Raw genomic sequence first — 24,174 nt, 5'->3', positions numbered from 1 at the left:
TGTCATTGAATTTGCCATATGATTGTGGGTTTTAGTTTTGAAAATTACCATTGAGATACATGCATCATAAAAATAGTTATGAAAATAGTGGTATGGTGTATAGAGGAAAAGGCTCCTGTGATTGGCATGATGATCGCTGTATAGGTCTGCCAATCTGTGTAAATTGACTTGTAAAGTTCCCTGTAACAGCTAGGGGTGAAGAGTTTATCCACAATGAATAATCTACAAAACGCGTACGGTGGAAGGAAAAGCCTTGATGGTTTCTGTACTCAATTGGATAATTATTATTAGTGGAACCTGTCTAAGCTGGTCACTTTTAGACCAAACTTTCTTGGCTGGTGGCTGCTTTAGACAGATGGATTAGTGTATAAATTTTCACACTGGGTATTTAAAATAGATAGGTGGCCTTTCTATGCAGTTTGATTGTTAGCAAAACATTGACTAAATGTAACTTGTTTATAATCTATGGAAAGTAAATTCTGCTGTCAAGAATCTGTCTAGTGTCCAGTGCATGTTTGTCTTTGTGTTGTGTGCCATACATGAGGCTTCCATGCCATACATGAGGCTTCCATGCCATACATGAGGCTTCTATGCTTAACACATATGGGTGCCACTGTACGTGGGGTTAGAGATTGCCATTTTGAGCAATCTTATTTTATTTACAGATTTTTATTTGTTTTTATTTTCTTGTACAGTATTTGACGACGGTGATGAAGTTAGCTTGAGGAGATCCAGTTTGTGTCTACAAGGAGCAAGACATTTCAAGGAAAGTCAGGTATGTATTGTACAGCTTAACCTGAAACATAATCACCAATAGTATAGTTCCACAACATCTGCATACATCTTTTGAGTACAGGAGGTTTGTAACTGGTGTTGTTTAGAGGTAATAGTTGTGCTATGTACTATCTAATCCAAAACAGCCAAGCTGTAAAAAAAGAGTGCGGCCCTGAGAAAGGCTATGGTGAAAAAAGATGTGAAATCCAAGGTGGCGGCCAAGAATGTGATGGTAGGTTAATGGTAAAAATTTTAATAACGACAATTCAGGTGAATTTTGTGCCAAGACCAAGCGGCACCAAATTCACCTGAATTGTCGTTATTAAAATTTTTACCATTAACCTACCATCACAGCCATTTCTTGGCCGCCACCTTGGATTTCACATCTTTTTACACCATAGCCTTTCTCAGGGTCGCACTCTTTTTTACAGCTTGGCTGTTTTGGATTAGATTTCACTTCTTTTTGTATTTGTATACCCCAAAGCCGGCCTGTGGCCGGCTTTAGGGCTTTTTAACCTGTCATTTTTTCTTTACTACAGGAAGAAGAAAAGATGAAGCAGGGTGATTTCTTTGTAGCTGACCTCTCTGCAAGGTGATCCTTCTAGCTGATCTCTCTACCGGATGACTTGTTTGTAGCTGAACTCTCTACAGGGTGATTTGTTTGTAGCTGAACTCTCTACAAGGTAACTTCTTCTAGCTGATCTTTCTACAGGGTGATTTGTTTGTATCTGAATTCTGTACAGGGCGATTTGTTTGCAGCTAAACTGCTGAACTCTCTACAATGTAACTTCTTCTAACTGAACTCTCTACGGGTGGCTTGTTTCTAGCTGATCTCTCTACAGGGTGCTAGCTGAACTCTCTACAGGGTGATTTGTTTGTAGCTGAACTCTCTACAAGGTAACTTCTTCTAGCTGATCTTTCTACAGGGTGATTTGTTTGTAGCTGAACTCTCTACAAGGTAACTTCTTCTAGCTGATCTTTCTACAGGGTGATTTGTTTGTAGCTGAATTCTCTACAGGGCAATTTGTTTGCAGCTGAACTCTCTACATGGTAGTTTCTTTGCAGCTGAACTCACTACAATGTGACTTCTTCTAGCTGAACTCTCTACAGGGTGACTTGTTTCTAGCTGAACTCTCTACAGGGTGATTTGTTTGTAGCTGAACTCTCTACAAGGTGATTCTTCTAGCTGATCTTTCTACAGGGTGATTTGTTTGTAGCTGAATTCTCTACAGGGCAATTTGTTTGCTGCTGAACTCTCTACATGGTAGTTTCTTTGTAGCTGAACTCTCTACAATGTAACTTCTTCTAGCTGAACTCTCTACAGGGTGACTTGTTTCTAGCTGAACTCTCTACAGGGTGATTTGTTTCTAGCTGAACTCTCTACAAGGTAACTTCTTCTAGCTGATCTTTCTACAGGGTGATTTGTTTGTAGCTGAATTCTCTACAGGGCAATTAGTTTGCTGCTGAACTCTCTACATGGTAGTTTCTTTGTAGCTGAACTCTCCACAATGTAACTTCTTCTAGCTGAACTCTCTACAGGTGACTTGTTTCTAGCTGATCTCTCTGGTGACTTGTTTCTAGCTGAACTCTCTACAGGGTGATTTGCAGTGTTGGGCAAGTTACTTTGTAAAAGTAACTAGTTACATATTACATATTACTTGCAACTGAACTATTTAGTTACAGTTACATATTACCCATAAAATAAAGTAACTGTAATAATATTATATTACTTTGTGTCCACAGCCTTAAGCTGTCACGTGTGAAACTACCACTTTATCACGTGACATGATTGCGTTGTTGGACAATATGCAAATTTTGGTTACAAGTAAGAAGCTGGTGAATAAGCTTCATTCAGTAGGCCTCGTTACTTCGTTGTGGCTAGGCGTTACTCAGAGGATAACTAACGAGATTAGTAACTTCGTTACTTGTAGTAATAATATTACGTAATATTAGACTCGTTACAGTAACTATATTACTTAGGTAACACGTTACATTTGTAAGTAAAGTAGCTTGCGTTATATTACCTGTTTTTATAGCGTATTTCGTTATATTACTTTGTTACCACAAAAGTAATAATATTACGTAATGCGTTACTCCCAACACTGGTGATTTGTTTGTAGCTGAACTCTCTACAAGGTAACTTATTCTAGCTGATCTTTCTACAGGGTGATTTGTTTGTCTCTACAGGGCAATTTGTTTGCAGCTGAACTCTCTACATGGTAGTTTCTTTGTAGCTGAACTCTCTACAATGTAACTTCTTCTAGCTGAACTCTCTACAGGATGACTTGTTTCTAGCTGATCTCTGTACAGGTGATTTGTTTACAGCTGAACTCTCTTACATGGTGGTTTCTTTGTAGCTGAACTCTCTACAAAGTGACTTCTTCTAGCTGATCTATCTACAGGATGACTTGTTTCTAACTGAACTCTCTACAGTGTGATCTGTTCATAGCGGAACTTTCTACTGGGTGATTTGTTTGCAGCTAAACTCTTTGCATGATTGTTTCTTTGTAACTGAACTCTCTACAATGTGACTTCTTCTAGCTGATCTCTCTACAGGATGACTTGTTTCTAACTGAACTCTCTATAGTGTGATCTGTTCATAGCGGAACTTTCTACTGGGTGATTTGTTTGCAGCTAAACTCTTTGCATGATTGTTTCTTTGTAACTGAACTCTCTACAAGGTAACTTCTTCTAGCTGATCTCTCTACATGGCAATTTGTTTGTAGCTAAATTCTCTACAGGGTGATTTATTTGAGCTGAACTCTCTACATGATGGCTTCTTTGTAGCTGAACTCTCTATTAGGTACCTTCTTCTAGCTGATCTGACTACAGGGTGACTTGTTTGTAGCTGGATTCCCTACAGAATAACTTGCAATGTAATATAGCTGTGTAAATTATACATGCAGCTGAATGCTTTATTAGGGTGACTGTTCTATTAGAGTATCTCGATCTCGCATTTGCTGCATGTAGTTGCCTTTCAAATCATAACTCAGTGATTTGTAATCCGATTCTTCTGTACTACTGCAAGAACTTTCTATGATGATTATTCCAGCTACATACTGATTTTCAGCTCATTGCTCTAAACGGTTTGCCTGGTAGACACGAAAATTAATAGTTTTTTATTCATAAAAATCGATCGCGTAATTTTGACACAAGTTGGGTTTTGTGTCATATCTCCATGGTCTTTATCCTGATTCCTTTCAAACCACAAAAAGGTACTCCTACGATGGTTGCTCCATCTACATACCAATTTTCAACTGATTCCTCCAAGGGGTTTACCCTGTAGGCGTGACAGACCTTTGACCTTATTTTACGCAAATAATCGGTCATAACTCCGTGAATGTTCATCGGATTCCTACCAAAGTTGGTACGGAGATTCGCCTTAATGAGCCCTTTAAGTGTGCCAAATTTCAGCCCAATCCGAGCACGCATTCGTGTTTTATGGCGAATTTTGCGAAGTGTGCGAAATGAAGATGAAGAAGAAAAAAACGAAGAAATTAAAACGAAATTTTGTTCGCTCGTATCTCGGAAATGGCTGGAGCGATTTTCTTCAAATTTGGTATACAGACTCCCCTAACTGGGCGGCACGTCTCTAGAAAATTTGTTTCCAATCGGATAAGGGATCACAGAGCTACATAGGTGGGAAAATTGCGTTTTCTTTCTTCCTGTTAATATACTCACGGTGTGGCGCGCCGGCTTCTTGGGCCGCCTGACACACTATTGTGTGTCTTGATAGAACTAAACTGTCTGAGGTTTTGTGGATTCCATGCATACAGGCATCATATACTAATTGTTGCTTATTGTTTTAATTTCTACTTCACTAGACATTGGACCAGCTACCATTAACCGATCCTGAGAACTTTGGGACTCCTGTCATGTTGGTATGCTCCCACCTGTGTAGTAGTGGCTAATGTACTATGTGTACTGACACTTGTGAGTCTCTAAGTTGTATAGTTATGTTTTCTTTGTAGTGTAATTTTATGATAGACATTGTGTGAATGTAATGTTACCCTGGAACCTGTTAACACTTGAGGATACTTGAGGACACCTACATAATCCAGACACTTAGTTTAGGTCCATAGTACTTGAAAACATCAGGACATTTTGATAATAATCAGGGTACCCCAACATGTCAGGTTATAGTAAATGTAGACATTTTTTGCCACTATCGTTCACCACACCTTGTATATAGTAAACATTGAAATGTCATAGTAGACCAACTCACAATTTTGCAGTGCTAGCAAATATGTCCTTTGTTGTTCTAGTCTAAGCGGCGGAGAAGACATGTCAGTGAGTCAAGTGATGATGAATCTGAAGCTGGTTACCAACCAAAGAAGATTAACATTGCTAAAGACTATCCCATCGGTACCATACTGTTCCTGGAAAATGACCGACGCAAGTCATCATGGCTACCAGTCGTCGTGGTGCCAACTAAATGTGTCATTGAGGAGTGTCAGCCATCCCCCAATCCAATCTGTGTGAGATCCTTCCGTGATGGAAGATTGTGAGTGAGAGTTAGTGTGACTGTTGTGAACACTACACAAACATACCATATACGTACAAATTTTTGAGGGACGTAATTTTTGCGGTTGCTTGGCTGTCCACGAAATTTTCGACTTCAAAAATTTACGACTATCAGGGTTAGCTCTATGCTTTCAAATAGGTAAAAATGAGTGATCCTCGAAAATATAACCACGAAAATCCTGAAATTTGTTGGTCCGCTAAAATTACGTACCTCAAAATTTTGTACATACAGTACATACAATCATACGTACATGTGTACATACATACGTATATACATACAGCTTTTGCATTACGTGCAGCTGAACTCGCCAGTTATTTTCATGAATTCCCAAGTCACGTCACCAACAGCATGTGCTTGACACTACACTAGAATGCTTCAGCTGGTAGTGTATCCATTTTATTATTGTATTATCTCCAACAGTTACACTGCAGAGCCCAATGAACTACATGAGTTTGCCACTGACAAGGAACCACTACTGAGTATGTTGAATGGAGAACTGTATCATACACACAAACAAGGTAGTCATCCAGAAAATGTGTTCAGTGTTGTCATAGTGTATGTGTCATTTATGTAGAAAAGTAGTAGCAATAGCATTATCCTGTTATCATTTTGGCCTGCATGTACCTTCTGGGTGCCAGTTTTCACTTTTTGAGGCAAGCCTGAGCGAACCCCACACTAGCGAGTCAATGGTACGTACCTCGTTCACGAACAATTACAAGAGAACACTAATGACTTACAAATGCTTCCATATAAGGCTAGTGTTCGCAAAGATTTCCTGTACGAAAATGGATTGCCCCACACTGGTACGGACGTCACGTTCACAAAAATTTCCTATATTAGGCTGTATATATATATATATATATGAAAAAGACTGTATTTGTGCCACGTGGTTTAGCATGGCTTAGAACTTGTTATCTACATGGACAGAGAAAACCAGCAGAAACGCCAGGTGAAGCAGAAGCAAGTATACGCTTTGCACACTCGTAGAAGAGGGCCAATGAAACTGCAGATGACAGGGAATACTGAGATGATCAACACCAACGCTGCACAATTTCTATATATGTTTTAATCAACCAAGTGGCACATAATCATTGAATTTCATGCACATGTATATTATGTAGATACGAAAACACCACACGTCAACCATGCACAAATAGAATTTTATGCAAGGCTCACTCAGGCTCGCCTCATGATGTTGTTAACATGTGTCTAGTAGTGCTAAAGCGTCTCTTTGTGAGTGTCCTGTCAATAGCTTCTTGTTTTTCACACCAATTATTCCATGCAAATATGGTGTTTAGTGCTGGTGGTTAATTTTTTTTTTTGAGTACCAGTCATTGCTGACCATGTCAGCCTCCAATGTCGTAGTAAATGGATTGGTTGCAGGTACACTCGTGTACATTGTTCTCCATTTGTAAAGCTGTGTAGCATACAGTAATAATGTAGCTAAGAACTGCTAGGAATGGCCACTTTACCTGTAGTCATTTTATCATGCAATTATATACTGTTCTGGCACCATTCCTTCCTTATATGGTGTATAAGGGGTTCACCAATGATACAAGAAAGTTATCAAATAATTGTAGGGTTAATGTGTCATCAAGTTAGTGTAACATGTGTCATTATGACAGTACAGTATAGTATGTACGTGTTGAGCTAGATCCTCAAAAATATTTAACTCATGGATACAGTTATATACACACGACCTTGAAATTGGCTCATTTGTAGCACTCTTATCCCACTAAAATATTTTGAAGTCTTTTATTTCAAATGTCTGAGTGTGTGGAAGCCATAATAATGCAGTGTCCATTGCTGCCCTTTCCTGAACTTGTAATGGAGCCAAACCACATGTGTCTGTGTTGACACCTTTGCTAGCTGTCACCACTAATCATCTGGTTGGCTGAAATGTTAACTCTCTTGGGGAAAAAAAATCTACTTTTAAGTAATTTTTAGCTGTTTTTCAGGATCCAGCTCAACTTGTACATATGCTCTTCACAATAATGTCACTATATTCCCTGTAGCTGTAGAGAAGGCCATGACATACCTCAACACACAAGAACTACCCTGGGACATGGACATGCCACACAAAAAGCAACACCAAAAAAAGGTATGCGTAACCTTCATGCTAGTGCTGTGTGATAATAAAAAAAACCTATATTGTGAAACCTATATTATTGTGATAATTTTCAATAACAAAATTTCATCACAAAAACTATATTATCTCAATTATAAAATGTTTTCGTAGAGTGTATAATAGTAGTTGTTTGAAGCTTGAAAAATTGTCTTCACTACTGCCTGCTGGCTGTGACCTTTTTCACAAGAGTATTATCTCCCTGTATACATTAGTCTACAGGTTATCTTGAGATATCATTGTCTTTATCACAATAATCATACAGGTACTTCAATAATCATATTATTGCACAATCCTAAGGGAAGGCATTCTGTTATTTTTGTAAACAACTGTTAAAATACTGATCAATGTAATATGGGCATGAACTAGGCAGAACTCAAACAAGTAGTGTGTCATAAAACTGAATATAATTTATCACAATGCACAAAAAAGTTTTAAATGTTCCCATTCCGGGAATCGAACCCGGGCCACCTGGGTGAAAACCAGGAATCCTAACCACTAGACCAAATGGGACAACCATGATGGGGAGAGTAAATCTCAACATTTTATACACTTGATGGCCCACACACTTAGTTAGCCTTCAGTGCATAAAGGCAGTTGGAGATTATAAGGTGTTCAGTTACAACCCTTTTCTGAATGGAAGGTGGACAGTGGAACCTTTGTGTCTGTATAATGGAAATTTTGGGACCAAATAATTTAGTCTATTGTTTGCTGCATTAAGTCTTTCAGAGCAATAGACACAATCCAAAACTACGTAATCATCATAGCAACAGCTTTCCGCCATTTTGAATGGGGCCAGTATCAATTATTACGATTGCGCTACATTGAAATCCGATGGTGAATAAACCTCGAACTAGGGGGTATTGTCGAACAATTGGCCATGGAAGTCTTCAAGGTTGTAAATTGGTTAGGGGCAGGTGGTTATCAGGGTTGAACAAGGTGCGAAGCATCGAAAGCCCAAATTGCCTTATTGGCCCACACAGGAAGCACGGTGTAGCAAATAGATAGTATTTTAGTATCCATTACTGCGGTAAATTATTAGTGATAGTAACCGTAGTAGCGGCTGACCATTCAGGCGCTCCTTGTACAGGTAAACAAGGGAATTAGTGTTTTCAGCCCTTCGCGCCTTGTTCATCACCTGATAACTTGCCTGATAATCACCTGCCTTTAGCCAGAACAAGGAATTTACTGCATTGAAAGCTTTCGTGGACTATTGTTTGACAATACCGAGCTTTCTTCATTGCTGAATTTCAACGCAGTGCAGTAGGTGATTATTGAAATTGGCCCCATTCAAAATGGCATCCGAAAGTGGGCGTGGGTTTTAGATAGTGTCTATTGACGTATTTGACTAGTTAGCCACTGTTCATAATAGTCTGTCATGGAAAAATCGGTCCAGGTAAAACTGGTCCGGCCGGACCGATTTTGGTTGAACAAGTTTAGTCTGGCTAGACCATTTTTAGCATTCAAAATTGGTCCAGCCTGGCCAAAAGTGGTCCAGGCAAGTGCGAATTCTACAAGATGACTCTGCAGTCATTAGCATGTGCAGTTAGCTATGTGTAGCTACTAATGCGGGAGTGAAGTATTATTCCACGGCACTGGGTATAGTGTAGAATTGTAAATATTTGGTGTCAGGAACCAATGCATAGCCTGCAAACTATAATATTACAATTAGCATATAGTTTGGTTTCCTGAGCTAATTTATGGAAAATAATGCGTATTAGTAGAAACTAAATTCCATATCATAGCTATAGCTCTAAATATGCAGCCATGAACACAGTCACTAAATTAATATTGTTTTACTTTGAAGCAGTGTGGGATGATAACAATTCTTCTCCATGTCAATATCTGAATGGGAAGTAAAGTAAAGAGGTTTTCTTCCAAACCGGAATCAATTCAAATTGTGAATACTGAGTTGATTCATGGTGTGCAGTGTTGCATGCAAAAGCACAGGTATCAAGATATTCTTCCCAAGTATCTTTTTATATGCTCAATGAACTTCACAAGCGTGCTCTGCGGTGTTTGGTTGAATCTTTCATCCAGACCATTCTGTATTTATTCCGTCTGGAGTTTTGGTGTTTGAAGTGACAATCCAAATTCTTTTACCTAAGCTCAAACAAAAATAGACTACAGGCCCGAATAGTGAATATTGGAGTCGTTAATTTTATAGATTTGAGGCCCTTTTGTCTTGTTCTATGGAGTTGTTATAAATAGTTGTTTCAACACTGACTAAGATGGGGTTAGTGTAGGTAGTATTGGAACACTATTTTTGCTGTGTTATGTGTTGAAAAACAACTATAGTGACATGATAGAAGCCTATATGCTGGATCACTTCAGAATGGTAACTGTATATACAAGCTATCATTAATCATATCTCAACTTCCACATATAGCTCAGAATTAATTTAATTTGTTGTTAAATTCTGACCCTTGGTTGGTTTTTATTAATCTGGGAATATCCATTCTTCTCATATACAGGTATAAAAGAGGTCAGGTGAACAAATTAAAAATTCATAATGTTTACATATACGTACACAAATACAAAAAATGCATTCGCACATACACAAAAGATTATGCATAATATTGTGCACTTAAATATGTACATATCTTAAACGAACGGTAACAAACTTCAACAACATACACTGTCATCAGTTAGGGGTAGCAAAATTAATGCTTCAACCCTTTTTATGTAGATAAACACTGACAGTGAAAATATTTTTAACGGTTTCCTAACAATCAATGTGCCAATGCAGGGGCGGATTTAGGATTTACAAAGGAGGGTTCAAGGTACTAATCTCTCATGTGAAGGTGTGTGAGGCATACCTCTCAGCATGCAAAAACATGCTGGAACTAGGAAGGTCTGTGGGGCATGCCCCTCCCCCCAGAAATTTTTTGAAAAGTAGATGCTGAAGTACTGCAGTTTGGAGATATTTCCACATACAAATGCTTATAATTTGCCTATTTTATGTACTGTCCTTTAGATTAGGTATAGCTATGCAGTATTTGTTAATGAAAAGGTTTGGACCTGAGAGCATTTTCAGTGGCATGTATTTGTAGCGATATACTTGGATTAATATTGCCATGTGTAATGACTGTACAAGCAGATGAATCAGTTATTAATGAAGGCCTTTTAAATAGACCAATGCACTTCATTGTATGTATAGACATATCTTTAGGTGCAGACAGATATGGATAAATTCTCCACATAGCAGAACCAACTATTATGTAGTAGTTAGGTGACTGCTCTATTAGAATATCTTGATCTTGTGCACGTTCAACACAGCTAGTGATCCGGCCATTGTTGGATAACCTTTGGCACAAATCCAGTGATAATGCCTGCCATGCTCATTATTCGAGATTTATAATGTTTCATTATGTTTGCTTAGCTATAGCTAAGTTGGCTGCAGTGATCCGTCACAAACTACTTAGCTATACATCTTGGCTGTATGCGTTGGTGGTCCACTCGGACCAATTTTGGTTGACCAAAGTTGGTCCGAGTGGTCAGGGATGCATGTGGTTAACCAAGTTTGGGCCGGATTAATTTTGGTCAGGTCGGACCAATTTTGGGTGCCAAAAATGGTCTGGCGGACCAAATTTGGTTGACTGAAAATGGTCCAGCCGGACAGATTTTTGCCCCAGACCAAAATTTTTGTTAGAAGCTGCCCCCGGATTATAGTTGCTCCCACAGTCTAAAATTATAGTCATAAGAGCCAGCCTTGGATAAGAGCCGCGGCTTGTATTGGAATATACTAATACAAGTGTTGATAAAACACGTTTGAAGCAGAAATAGAGCAAAAGAGTTGTTTTAAGCCTGGAAATAGCATTTTTGAGAGAGGTTAAAATAAAGATATTATTTCCATATAAACACTGTGGGCTGCTGACCATAGTAGCTGCCTTCGCATGGTAGCCGCAGGGTATTCCTTGCTGAAAGTTATAGTAGCCATGGCTATTAACTGGTCAAATACAGTATCTGAATCATTTACCATCTGATCGTAAAATTTAAAATGCTGTATGTAAGAGTAGTTGAACAGAGCTCTATATTAATGAATTTAGATTTATTGCTCCTTCCTCACACTCAACCCTCCCAACATATTAGCTGCTATGTGCAGTACTAGGGTTGGGAAATATAACAATAAATTGTTGCAATCGTCGTAAAAGCATGAGACAATAATTGTATCAAGGCTATTTTTACACATTGTGATAATTATATCAAGTTCATGATATATCACTTGCAAAATTTAATACCATTAATGAAACTGTCTTACAAATGCAACAAATTACATTAAACGTATAGTTATGTGCAGTGTGCAGTGCTCATAACTCAAGGGTTGTTTATCAGATGGATACAGCAATGCAAGCCCATAGCAAACTTGTACATAAATATATTACATGTATTTTTTCTAATCTGTATGTAATATTGTGATAATATCAATTATCGCAATAAGTATTTCCATGATATATTGTGATCCAGTATCGGTGCAACCTTCAAAGGTGGTTTAACAGTAATGTATTCCAGTTAGACGCTCTTTCTCGATCATTACAGCAATCAGCAGCCTCAACCTCAACAGCACCAGTAGAGCAGTCCTCTCCTGCAATGGTGAAGACAGAAGATATGCCAGAGCCAAGCAGTGTGGAGAGAGAGAAATTCATTACAGAGTTGAAGCAGTTTCATCTTGATAGAGGAACACCGATGACTCGCCCACCAGTACTAAGCCAGAAAACACTGGATTTATTTCGACTCTATCATTTGGTGCAGGAGTATGGAGGAATGGAAAAGGTGAGATTATTAGTAAACTCTGTACTTTTGGTGGTTTTGGTTTGTTGATACCTCATGATCAACATAGCAACCATGAATACCAATCTGTGTGACATCACTGTGTTGTCATGTTGATAATGAGTTTCATTATGTCTTCTAATCTGTTTGTAATCATATTTTGTGTTGTAATCATATTCATGTTATGCATCCTGCAGTTGATAAGACTTCAGTTCTACATAACAGTGTTTATGTTTGCTATTAGTTGACCACTCCAATAGAACAGTCGGGATGGTCCCAATAAGACACACTTTTGATTCCTATTAGCATCTGAAATAGATGGACTGTTGCCTCCATATTACACTTGAGGACGCCTACATAATCCAGACACTTAGTTAAGGTCCCAAAGTATCCCTTAGTACATAAACTGACCTGGAAAATCAGGACACTTCTGTCTAGTTCCAAGTTGTCCAACATATTACAATTGTTATACTGTGTATCTGTAATGTACAGTGGAGCCTTCTGTAATGAGGTCACCTGTTTAAACTGGCAAATGTGTCATTTGTGTATAAAGTTGACTGCCACTTACTTGAAAATTTGCCAAAAACTAACTGCAGGTTTCACCATAGATACTATACTAATAACATAGGATTGGAAGCTCCATTTCGCGCGCCGGCACCTCATTGTACCGGAAGTAATTAATTTGACGGTTGCATCATGTCATTAGTTATGTTACTATCTTCATTGCCATGCTCTACTATCACAGGATAGGATTTGGCTCTTGTTCCATGAGCTGTAAGTCCGTCTGTATAAAACAAAGAACTGTAATTGTTACACTAAGCCACACTTAGCTTTGCCATAATTTCAGTAATTGTCTGGAGGACGCTTAGAAATACCCGAAACAGGTACACAAACTATGCCACTTCTCGTTTGGTTAGCATTAAAAATCTTCTAGAAAAAGCATTGAACTGTACCAACGTGCAGCACAAGCCATTTGGAATTGTCTGTACTTTAATACAATTCCATTAGTTTTCACTGTATGTCATTCAAAGACTTGGCAAAGAGTACAAAATACAGTTTCATAGTGTTCCCCAATTTACGTTGTGCTACAAGACAATTTGAGCTTAATTGCACAGAAATACTAGCTCATATGTCACCCTATACACTTACCTCGGTTCTTCACTACCCTTACCTATATAAGTTGGTATCGAAATAACCAGACTTTTGTAACCTTCACCAACTGAAAGGCAAGTTTGCGAAACTACAAGGAGTGCTTATTTGGAATGTACACGCTATATAGAGTCTGCAAACGGAGCTTCCAATCCCGTGTTATTAGTATAGTATCTATGGTTTCACTATACCTATGTACCAGTGGTGTTGCTTATTCATCTTCATGTTGCCCAAACAGGTTACACAGGACATGAAATGGAAATACCTGTATAACCAGCTAGGCCTGTCCAGCCAGATCACCAGTGCTTCCTACTCACTCAAGATGGCCTACAAGAAACACCTGTACCCATTTGAAGAACACCAACGGAACAAGAAAGGAGGCAGGGATGACAAGAAAGGCAATAATGGTGAAGAAGATGATTCAGCTGCTCCAGATCAGTCAGGTGACGAGGAGTCTGGGTCAATTAGTAGTGGAAAGTCTTCATCAAATGGTGAACCAGAATCAGACAGTAATGCTGGTCCTCCTGATGACCTGCCAGATCATAATAGCCAATCAGATGAAGCCATGGACACAACAAACAGGTATGACAATTGTTTGATGAATGTGGAGTTAGTTAGTGGAGAATTGGTGACCACATGTGTCATCATTTCAGAATGCAAATTCCTTCATGATGGCTTTGTTTCTCTCCACTAAATTTACAAAATTTATACTGTCGTAAAGTACAAACATATTCAAATACTTAACAAACCTCATTGAACCTATTTTGTACAGTAACCATTGGTTCACATGATTTATTTTCTTAAGTGCATTAGTCATGTATATCAGTTCACATGGGCTTGTCCTTGTGCTGGTTGTATAGAAAGGTAAAAGAATATGTTTATTTACAATATATTTTAGTAGCACTAATCTATGCAATTCCATTACCAGTTCACATGGGCTTGTCCCCTGGTAGTTTATAGTAGCTATATGGGTCAAAACATAACTTCACAATGATTTCAGTGTTATAAGAGTTGACAGGGTAGACTGCTCTGTAGTATCACACCAACACTTTGTTATTCAGGTTTTCAGTAGCCTCCTAGATGGATATAGTAATTAATAAAGTCACTCTTCATCATTGATAAATATTGTTCTGTTTGTACAACAGAGCATGGTCACTGATGATAGTTATAAAGAAATCTTTAAAGGTGACTCCCCCTGATAATCATTATAAAGGGATTATTTTAGGTTGTTATTATAACTGTTGGCTATTTGTACATGTGATTTAGAGGTTAGATCCTAATCAAAGCATACATAACTTTTAATTCTGTGCTATTTCTAGGTTATTACATCATGCCATTTAAGGTCATTATTACCAACTAATGTTTATAGTATAAACCTCAATTTCCTGAATGGTTAGAAACGACACAAATCAAAGCCTTAATACTTCCTATACCCACAAATAATGGGTTCAATGCTGCTGAGGTCAAACTCTAGAAATCTTTCATGTTTCATAATTGTTTGATAAAAATTGCTTCCATATCCACCTTGTGATAGTATGTGTATTATGGGTCGAACCTCCCTAGTGTGTCTAGTGTGTAATGTGCAACTACTCTCGTGCCTCAGTTAGTCTAACTGTTTGTACTGGTGTGTCATTACTACAGCTACATATGAGACTCACAACTATACATATCTAGTTGTAGTGGGTACACATTGGCTGTCCACATTACTTGACATAGTTATTGTTTTTCTACACTTGTTCACTGCTGTAGTGTTGTTTCTACTGAAGATGAGAAGCCATCAGCTCCTTGTACATATGCTGTTGGTGAGATGATCAAAGTGTGGTATGGTAAAGGAAAATTCCTCAAACAATACATAGCTAAGGTGAGCTGTATAGCTTGTAATATTATGTGTATACACTGTATGTGCACATGTGTTCCTATACATGTACACTACACACAAACACTGTACTCTGCTCTACACACAAGTGTCACTGATGACGTACACTACACACAGGTGTACACACACATACACCAGCAATAAGGTAACTGTCCATGAGATATATTGCTATTCATTTCATACAGAATTCCTACTAAATCTGTAGAATCGTACAGTACGGTAGTACTGTATAGTATAGGGATCATGAAGAACTGGGCTTTTCCAGCCAAAAATATCACCCTAAAACCAGCCTCAATTTCTCTTTGTGACAACTTGGTGGTATTGGTTAGGCACAGCCATGTCCAAAAATGTCTTCAGATCAATCCCAAACCCTTCCAATAGTTTCTGTGGAATTTTATTTTTTATTTAAACAATATTCTGACTAACTGATGCCTTCAGCCAAGCATAACTCGACAATGGATATAGCTGTCGGCTTGATTTCTCTCTTCACTATTCAGCATCGCTTTGTCCTGAGATGTGCCTTTTCGCCAACCGCAGCACGTACTGTACACATCATGGACTTGCCTTTGTCCTCCTTTGTGTTCCAGTTCTTTTCATTGACAACGCAAGGTGTTGATTCATGATAGCGGCTTCCCTGTGGCTGTGTTAGTATCTCGCCCGTATTTTACTTAGCAACTGGATTGATTGCAGAAACGCTTCTCGTACACACTGTTCTTCATTTGTAATGTATCAGACTGAAATAGGTGAAAACAAAGCATAATGGCCACCATTCAATCTTGAGTAGTTGGGGCTCACAAATCGTCCGTATTTTTCGGGATGACTGGAATGATTGTAGAGGTGCTTTTCCTACTGTTCTTCATTTGTAGCGCCTTTCTTTTGATGCAGTATGTGTGGGTTCACCAGTCATAATAATGTTACAAAAATAGTAAATAAACAAATATAAGGAAAAATTAGGAATTTTAAGTTCGATTAGGGATCATAGAAATATAAAATAGGGAAACAAGGGAGGTCACCTACACCTGCAGATATACTGGTGAACATTTAATCCCTAATTCAGTTATGGGTAGTGAAGTAGGGATTAACAATGTCCAGTAGTATATCTGCAGGTGTAGGTGACCTCCCTTGTTTCACTACTTTTTATTTCTATGATCCTTAATCAAACTTAAAATTTCTAATTTTTCCTTATACTTGTATTCATATTTGTAGTATGTACGTGTGCATTTGTGTGTGTGTGTGTGTGTGTGTGTGTGTGTGTGTGTGTGTGTGTGTGTGTGTGTGTGTGTGTGTGTGTGTGTGTGTGTGTGTGTGTGTGTGTGTGTCAATTTTTACCATTTCATTTTTCATGCAAACTTCTTTTCAAAAAATCTACCTGTGAAAACATTTTCGTGGAAAGCTACATGGCGTGTCATATATTCCTCATGTACGAATTATCCACACATACGTACATACACACTAGTTCATTAATCCATTATATCACCGTAATGGACCAATTTCATTATAATGAAAAAAATCGACCATTGGCTCCTAGCCACCAAAATTTTACATTATTTGTAGGTGTCAATGTCTTAAGTCACCTCTCCAAGTTTTAAAAGGATAACATATACAAGTCATTAGATATGACATTTTGAAGTTGCAATTTTCCCAAACATTGTCGATGAGAGGGGCAACAGTTGCCCCTTCTCAGTAATCACACAAATCATGGGATTCAAGGAATGTCATATATTATGACCTATATACACTATCCATTTATAACTTGGAGAGATTATTGTTGACATTCACACCTACAAATAATGTAAAATTGATATATATATGTACTTTTGAATTTTTGGTTGAAATTACCTCATTTTTGTGATTGCCCAGAAGGGGCAACTGTAGCCCTCTCACATAGATATATATGGGAAAACCACAAATTTCAAAGTGTCATATCTTATGACTTATATATGCTATCCTTTCAAAATTTGGAGAAGTTATTTTAGACGTTATCACCTAAAAATAATGGTAAATTCAAGTTGCTAAGGGCAACGGTTATTTCTATATGTTATAAAGCCTTATTATGGAATTTGTCTATTATCAGATCATGGATAGTACAATGGAGTCAGGTATGAGAGAATACTACGTCCACTACAGTGGCTGGAATACTCGTTATGATGAGTGGGTACCAGAGGAAAGGATAGCAGCCAGGATTGCTATGGGTAATAATGAGAGGATTAGACCTAGTACTGCCAAGGTGAGGGTGGACACTTGTATATTGTGGTGAAGCCTCTCTAATCCAACACCTCTGTATTGTCTGACAGTGTTTGCTGCACCAATAATACTATGTAATACCACCTTGATAGTACAACGTCCTTACTAATCCAATACAATTTTTGCTGCATTTAAATTTAGGTGATGATAGTTGAGAAGTTTTCTTAGTGTTTTGCTTATTGGTAACATTTCAAGATGTGTTTTTTATTGTGGCTTAGCAGGTTGTTACTAATCAAATCTTTCTCCCTAACTGGATGACAGGCCAGTATTTATTGTAGACAGTGTCAGTTGAGCTCTCCTTACCAGGGGCTAGTGTTACACCCCACCTTAAACCCAGAAAACTGGATTTCAAATTAATAAATATGCATGCTTTGCACAAGGTGCTGTAACTTACGAAGCATCCATCCTATGGCTACACAATTTACATCATTCTATTTGAGATGTAGCAAGGATTAAAATGATACCTAGGCTTTTACCCTAACGCTTAATGGTGAGGCCAAAACTAGTCGTGAAAATAACTTTTCAGTAAGGAAACACGCAAACCCTTTACATACCTTTATAAAATGGTCGATAACTCAATGGTGGTTGCTCCTATCAACTTGAGACAACTTCCATTCGATTCACCGTTAAATTTTCTTCAAGCCATTTATGACTTACATGAGTATACCCACAATCAAAATTAAACACGTGGCAAGAATTTGATATGTGACTCGTCACTGTTCATCACCTCATAACAAGTAAGCCATTGTAGTTACAGTGTTCATTTAGCCTTCATCAAGTAGCCCAGTGAACAGACTTTTAATCAATGTGTATTTGTAGGCTGTAAGAATTACCCCACCTAGTGCCACCATGCATACCCATATTGTGTAAACACGCATTTCCCAAAAGTTCTCTGTGGGTAATTTTGTTAAATACCATGGCATTTAATACCGTAGTTCAAAAAATCAATGCAGCATCTACTCAAACTCGATCACTACTCAATGCTTGATGTTTCAGTTCAAAATCTTGTGGACCACTTAAGTACTGCTACTACTGAAGGTGCAGTGTTTAGCCAAGTAAATATGGTATAACAGAGTTAACATACCTCACAGCTAGTTAAAATTGCAATGTTTTTGTATTAGTCCCTTTTGAAACACTGATATGTGTTGTTACAGTTAAAGGAGTACCATAGTCTTATTGCTGTCCATTAAATGTACTGTCTTGTCTAGTGAGGTTACTATGCTCAGTCAGTGTGTTGGTAGTACTTGTCTCTTCTACATTGTCATGTTGTTGTGTGCTATTTAATTTAATGGCCACTGGATAAAATACCCTTCAACAGCAGTGGTATGTTTGAAAATGTTAGATCACATGTTAGTAGTGTTGTCAGCAAACATGTTAGTAGTGTTGTGTGTTGTCAGCAAACCAAAGGCTTTATGGTGAAATGTAAGTGTCCCTAATAAGATCACCTCATTATATTGCCCATGTCAAATTAGTCAGACGTAACTAAAGTAGGTCATTAATAAGACCACCTCATTGTAGTAATGACCAGGTCAAGAAAACATAGCTTAAGTTTACTTCATATTCAAGTAGGTCCCAAACATACCTAATAGCCTAAGTATTTTGAGGGAGAAATTTATCACTGATTTCAAGGCTTTGGGGGTTTAGAGTGAAAATTTTGTCCTAAAAATATTTAGACCTCCTGAGATTGTTTGCAAATTTCAAGTTCAGTGACAATGCTCAACCTCGAAAATATTGCCCCTCAAAATATGTAAGATAAAATGTATTTCATGACCTCATTATAGTGACCATTTCAAGCAGGTCAAACATAGCTAAAATGTACTTAACATCCTCATTAGTAAGACCACCTCATTATAACTGGGCCCCATGTGTGGCCCTATAATTAATTTTTTTGAAAATTTGTAACTAATTGTCTTGCAGCTGTCATTTTCACAGGTTTCTTTTCCCTTAACTTTCACTATTATAAATTTTATCCAATCACTATTAGAAAAAGCAGTTACCCAAGGCTCGTAGGGGTCGTCCACCACAGTCAGCTGTACAGCAGCCCCACCCACCTGATCAGCAACAACACAGTAAGGTAAACAAGTCACAGAAGATACCACCTGCTGCAGTTGCTGTACCCAAGAGCTCACCAGTCAAACCCAATACACCAGCAGTAGAGGAGGGTAATACTAAACCATCCCCTGCCCCAGCTACCAGGGGACCTGGTAAGTGTCCAGCAATTGTGTGTGTGTGTGTCTTTTCAATAATATGATTTAGTAATCCATTGAATATATAAAATACATTACATTTACAAAGAGTGCATGGTCAACATCGGTGCAGAAAAAAGGTAAGTAAAAGTCTCACAATACAATGATAGGATAGAACAATATAGACGACATAAAAATACAAGTGATTAGGCATTGTCTTCAACTGCAACATCCGAATCTTTTTTGTTTGACACAGTAGAAAAGTCCTGTTCCCGTGAAACACTTGAGACGCCATTGCGCAACAGATCGGTACACGTCTTCCCTCAAGTGGCGGCATCATCTAATCAATCCGGCGTGGACTAGTAAAGGCGTTACCGTATTGGGTATAGTCCAGTAACTAGCTCAGCTGGTCCCGCTGCCCCTTCCACTGTCTCCTCCATCGGCTGGACATAATAGCTATTAACAGTTTCAGTTCTCATGCTTTGATCTAGTCTTGAGCTATGAAATACTTTAAATGAGCAAATTACCGGCTTAGCTGGTCCCGCAGCCCCTTCTGCCGTCTCTTGCACGGGCTGGATTTGCTCCATTCTTGAGCTATCTTGTGTAGCAGTAGAGTGAACTTCGACGTGTTCTTGTGTTATTACGCTGGTCGAGGATATCTGATCCTTTAGTATCACTTTGGTTCGTCGATTAAAAGTGCTTAGTTCCAACATTCAAAGTAAGTAATCGGTACTTCCATTTAACCACGATATTTATAAATAGTTTGCGCCAATATCAGTCCGGAAACGAGGTAAGCGGGTTGTCTGTAATCTAGAGTCGCGACTTCCAGGAAAGCTGAATAGTTATGATTATGGTTGACTGTAGGCGAAAGACAAGGTGAGCGTGGGAACTGGTTGCTATTATGGTGCAGTAGTTGCTTCCTGTAGATTCAATCGTCTATTGTTGCGTGCTAAGGGGATAGGTCACGCGCAACTATTGCCAGTAGTGGTGGCCTTTTCCCTGACAGTAGATATGCCTTGATAAGTTGTTAAATGTCCGCTTGTATTGCTGATGAAATACCTTGTTAACTAAAGAACGCGAAATACAATCTCTACCTTATTAATAAAGCCAATTCGATTGGTTGTTTAATGACCAATAGAATGCAATGCAAAAATAGATTTTTAGTGCATTGGAAGGAATACAAGGCTCATTTTTAGTGGTAACTGATTAGGTTGACTAGTTTCATTGAATTTGAGTGACAACTCTTGTGTATGTAAATCTCACCTGACACACCATATTACTGCTTTACTAATCCAACATGATTTTTTTGTCCCAATTGCCTGTAAAGATTTCAGTGTATTGCCAAATATATTGTACCATTACACTTGCTAGATGGTTTGTTTTATTATACAGGGAGACCAAAGAAGAAACGATTGTCAACTCCGGTACCGACAGTTACATCACCTGATGCCACACCCACTACAGTTGCTGCAACAATACAAGCCCCTCCTTCAACAGCAACCACCAAAGACAATAAACAGACTGATGAGCACACCCAAGATATCACCACTCCCCCCTCATCCCAAGAAGAAAACAAACCAACTAAAGCAACCACTGCACCAAAGAACACAACCCCTAAAACAGTACCTACAACATCAAAGTCATCTGCAACAACAAAAACAACACCGAAAACAACAACAACAAAAGCATCAACAACACCAAAAATGACATCAACTACAACAAAAATGACATCCACAATAGCATCAGCTAAAGGACCATTAATAGCAGAGAATGTTTTACCTCCTACCCGTCATGTTGATGATGATGATGATGATAAAATGGACAATGACTTCACTACTAATACAGAACAGTTAACAGGTAGTAATAGTATTGATGATGGAAAAAGTGTAGACTCCACAGCTAGTACTCCGGTGATCACTCCTGTTTTGGAAGATGTGATGAAGAAAGAAGACATTGATGAAAATGATGTTCCCATTCATTCACCTAAGCTAGTTATCTCTCCGGTACATTCACCTAAAGAAAAGACACCTCCCTCCACAGAAGAGCCACCTTGTCCTGAGGTGATTCCCCCACCTGTAGCCCCTGTCCCCACCACACCAATTAAGGAAGAGACTGCTGTCCTCCAGCAACCTCAAGAGGAGACACCACAGTGTAAAAAGAAGAGAGGTACTCCTGATGGGAAGAAGAAGAAGACATCTTTACAAGAGAGAAGGAGAGAGCAAGCCAGTGACTGGATAGTGGACTTCTGTGAGTTGTGACTTAATTATCGTAATTATCGGGTGCTTGTTTGCACAGGTTGGGAAAGGTTTGGCTTAAAAGCAATTCACCTTTGTAATAGTTATGGCCTTTTATTTAGGATTTATTTCTAAATACAATTACAATGTGTGAAATACAATTGTGATCAGCAGCTTCCAAACTAGATGTTGTTCATTAATGTACATTGGAGGGTGTCTGAAAGCAACCCATGTTTTAATGGTCATTGTACTGAATGCTGCCTCTCTGAAACAGACAGCCAACTAGAAGTTATAAATTTGTGTCTGTCCATTGCTAATAAGTCTTGGCCCTAATCTGGATACCTAGATATGTCCCAAAATATCTCTAAACTGATCATTATTGGATTAGCAATTTCCCAACCATAACAACATGCTGTACATGGTCAAGACATGTGATCTTATTGCTTTGATGTTGTCATCACAGCCAAGTTGCCAGAAATGGACAGTGCTGGGAGGATAGCATTGCTGACTGAAAAAATTGGAGCCATACAGAAGAGATATGCAGAACTGAAGTCTGAGGTTGCTTACCTGGATAGAAAGAGAAGAAGAGCAAAACAGAGAGAAAGAGAAGGTAATGACATAACTGTTACACTGTGTTAAGTGACCCCATACTTTATTTTTATAAGAAACCATCCTGTGACCCCATTAAATGTGCATATAAGTTTGTGTTCAAGTTGTGCATGTATTATGGCCAGTTTAGACTTATGAAATCAGAACAGTTTACTCTGCTAATGTTTCACTACAAAAACAATATACTCAGTGACAAATTTGTAGTTACTGTATCAATAAACAAATTCCAACCTCTAAATGAGGACAATATCTACTAGAGGTGGAAATATTTAATAATTTATTGGTTGTGCTAGTATTTACTACACTTCATGGGGTGCACTTATGTTTCCTGACAACAAGTCATTTACTGGGAATGGTGGATGCAAGTATCCCATTGGGTTCTTGAAGGCCATCTTTCTACTTAAAATACTGGAACAGAGTCATTACAGCTGGTCATTGTAACGTGTTGTCACTTGAAAATTGTAAAAATATTTGTACAGAATGTTGAAATTTTGTCAAAAAATTTCATTCTATGATTTTCTGACTACGATGTTCTACTGTTCAGACTATTGGAATACAAAAATATGAGATTTGAATATTTACAGCAGAGCCAGTACCACATTATATCAAAACCATACAACTTGCCATGGCTGTGTGTCATGCTAGATCTCAACAAAAATGTGCATACAATGTCAGTAAGACTGTTCAGGTTTAAACAAAGGCAGTGTGGTTGTGACTAAGTGCAATTGTGTTATTATGTCACCTGTTTGTTGTGCCTTTTGGGTTTCAGTTACTGTATAAGGTATATGAATATTATTGCTAAGTGATTTTACTGCATACCCAAATATCCATACTTTTACAATTAGTGGCAACTGATCATCTAAACAAAATTCCCCAACTTAGAAATTTATACAGTAATATCTAAAGCAGCCATTAATTTACGCTGCATTAAGGTGACTGTGTAATAAGGTCACCTGTCTAAACCAGCCAACTGTTATCACGTTCCACTATAAACTCTGCAGTACACTAATGTGCATATGCACTTTGGGGGGTATTCCCATATTAGAAAGTAACAATTGTGTTTTCGTTTTTACTATTTCCATGTCAAGAAGTTTTATAATATTTAACTTGTTTCACTAATACCATTCTAATTAGAATACTCACTTTTGAATAATTAACAGTTCTACCAAATTATGGTAGGATAGCAGCACCACTACATACTTAAATAAGTGAACTTTGTGAATTTCTTAACCCATTAACGGCAGCATCATAACTTACCCATAGAATACACTTTATTTAGCCTTGCTATAACTTGTAAATGCGATTCGTAGCAAGAAGTGCTGGTACTGAAGCAGACACACCCATAATAGAGGTCCTGTTTCTGGGATAACCGGATCCTTCCCAGACTAGTACGTAATAGCACAAAGTGTACCCTTTTTGTAATAGGTGAGTTAAATCGTTCTTCAAGTTGAAAAGTATTATAGTGAAAAAAAGTGTTATATTTTAATGGAGACAGGTAAGTCAAACTGTGGAATGAATTGTAAATAGTTGGGATTCTGTTGTTTGTTCAAGCTGATGTTTAGACTTTGTTGTTTGATAACTTCATTGTGGTTACTGTTATGTAAGCAAAAACAAAATAATCAACCTCCTTAGTTTATACCAAGTATTTAGATACATGGTTACTAAGTAGTTCTGTGTATTGA

The 24,174-nt window shown here is 38.1% G+C and overlaps 1 protein-coding gene and 1 non-coding gene across 4 annotated transcripts in view; one reads left to right on the top strand and one right to left on the bottom strand.

Moving 5' to 3' along the window:
* The window catches only part of LOC136236279 (AT-rich interactive domain-containing protein 4B-like), a 31,889-nt gene that overhangs the window by 5,601 nt on the left and 2,114 nt on the right, over positions 1–24,174 (top strand). For all 3 annotated transcript variants that reach the window (XM_066026419.1, XM_066026418.1, XM_066026417.1), the window contains 12 exons: positions 696–775; positions 4,599–4,655; positions 5,040–5,278; positions 5,720–5,817; positions 7,315–7,400; positions 11,964–12,197; positions 13,582–13,925; positions 15,093–15,204; positions 17,294–17,446; positions 19,448–19,667; positions 21,042–21,896; positions 22,347–22,493. In XM_066026419.1, coding sequence (XP_065882491.1) covers positions 696–775; positions 4,599–4,655; positions 5,040–5,278; positions 5,720–5,817; positions 7,315–7,400; positions 11,964–12,197; positions 13,582–13,925; positions 15,093–15,204; positions 17,294–17,446; positions 19,448–19,667; positions 21,042–21,896; positions 22,347–22,493 — 2,625 coding nt within the window. The remainder of the gene's footprint in view (positions 1–695; positions 776–4,598; positions 4,656–5,039; positions 5,279–5,719; positions 5,818–7,314; positions 7,401–11,963; positions 12,198–13,581; positions 13,926–15,092; positions 15,205–17,293; positions 17,447–19,447; positions 19,668–21,041; positions 21,897–22,346; positions 22,494–24,174) is intronic.
* Trnae-uuc (transfer RNA glutamic acid (anticodon UUC)) lies at positions 7,866–7,937 on the bottom strand. The gene has a single exon. It is a non-coding gene; the product is annotated as a tRNA-Glu (tRNA).

Source organism: Dysidea avara, chromosome 10 (genome assembly GCF_963678975.1).
Source record: "Dysidea avara chromosome 10, odDysAvar1.4, whole genome shotgun sequence".
Classification (NCBI taxonomy): domain Eukaryota; kingdom Metazoa; phylum Porifera; class Demospongiae; order Dictyoceratida; family Dysideidae; genus Dysidea; species Dysidea avara.
Note: the sequence above shows the minus strand (reverse complement) of the source record. Positions and strands in the feature narration are given on the sequence as shown.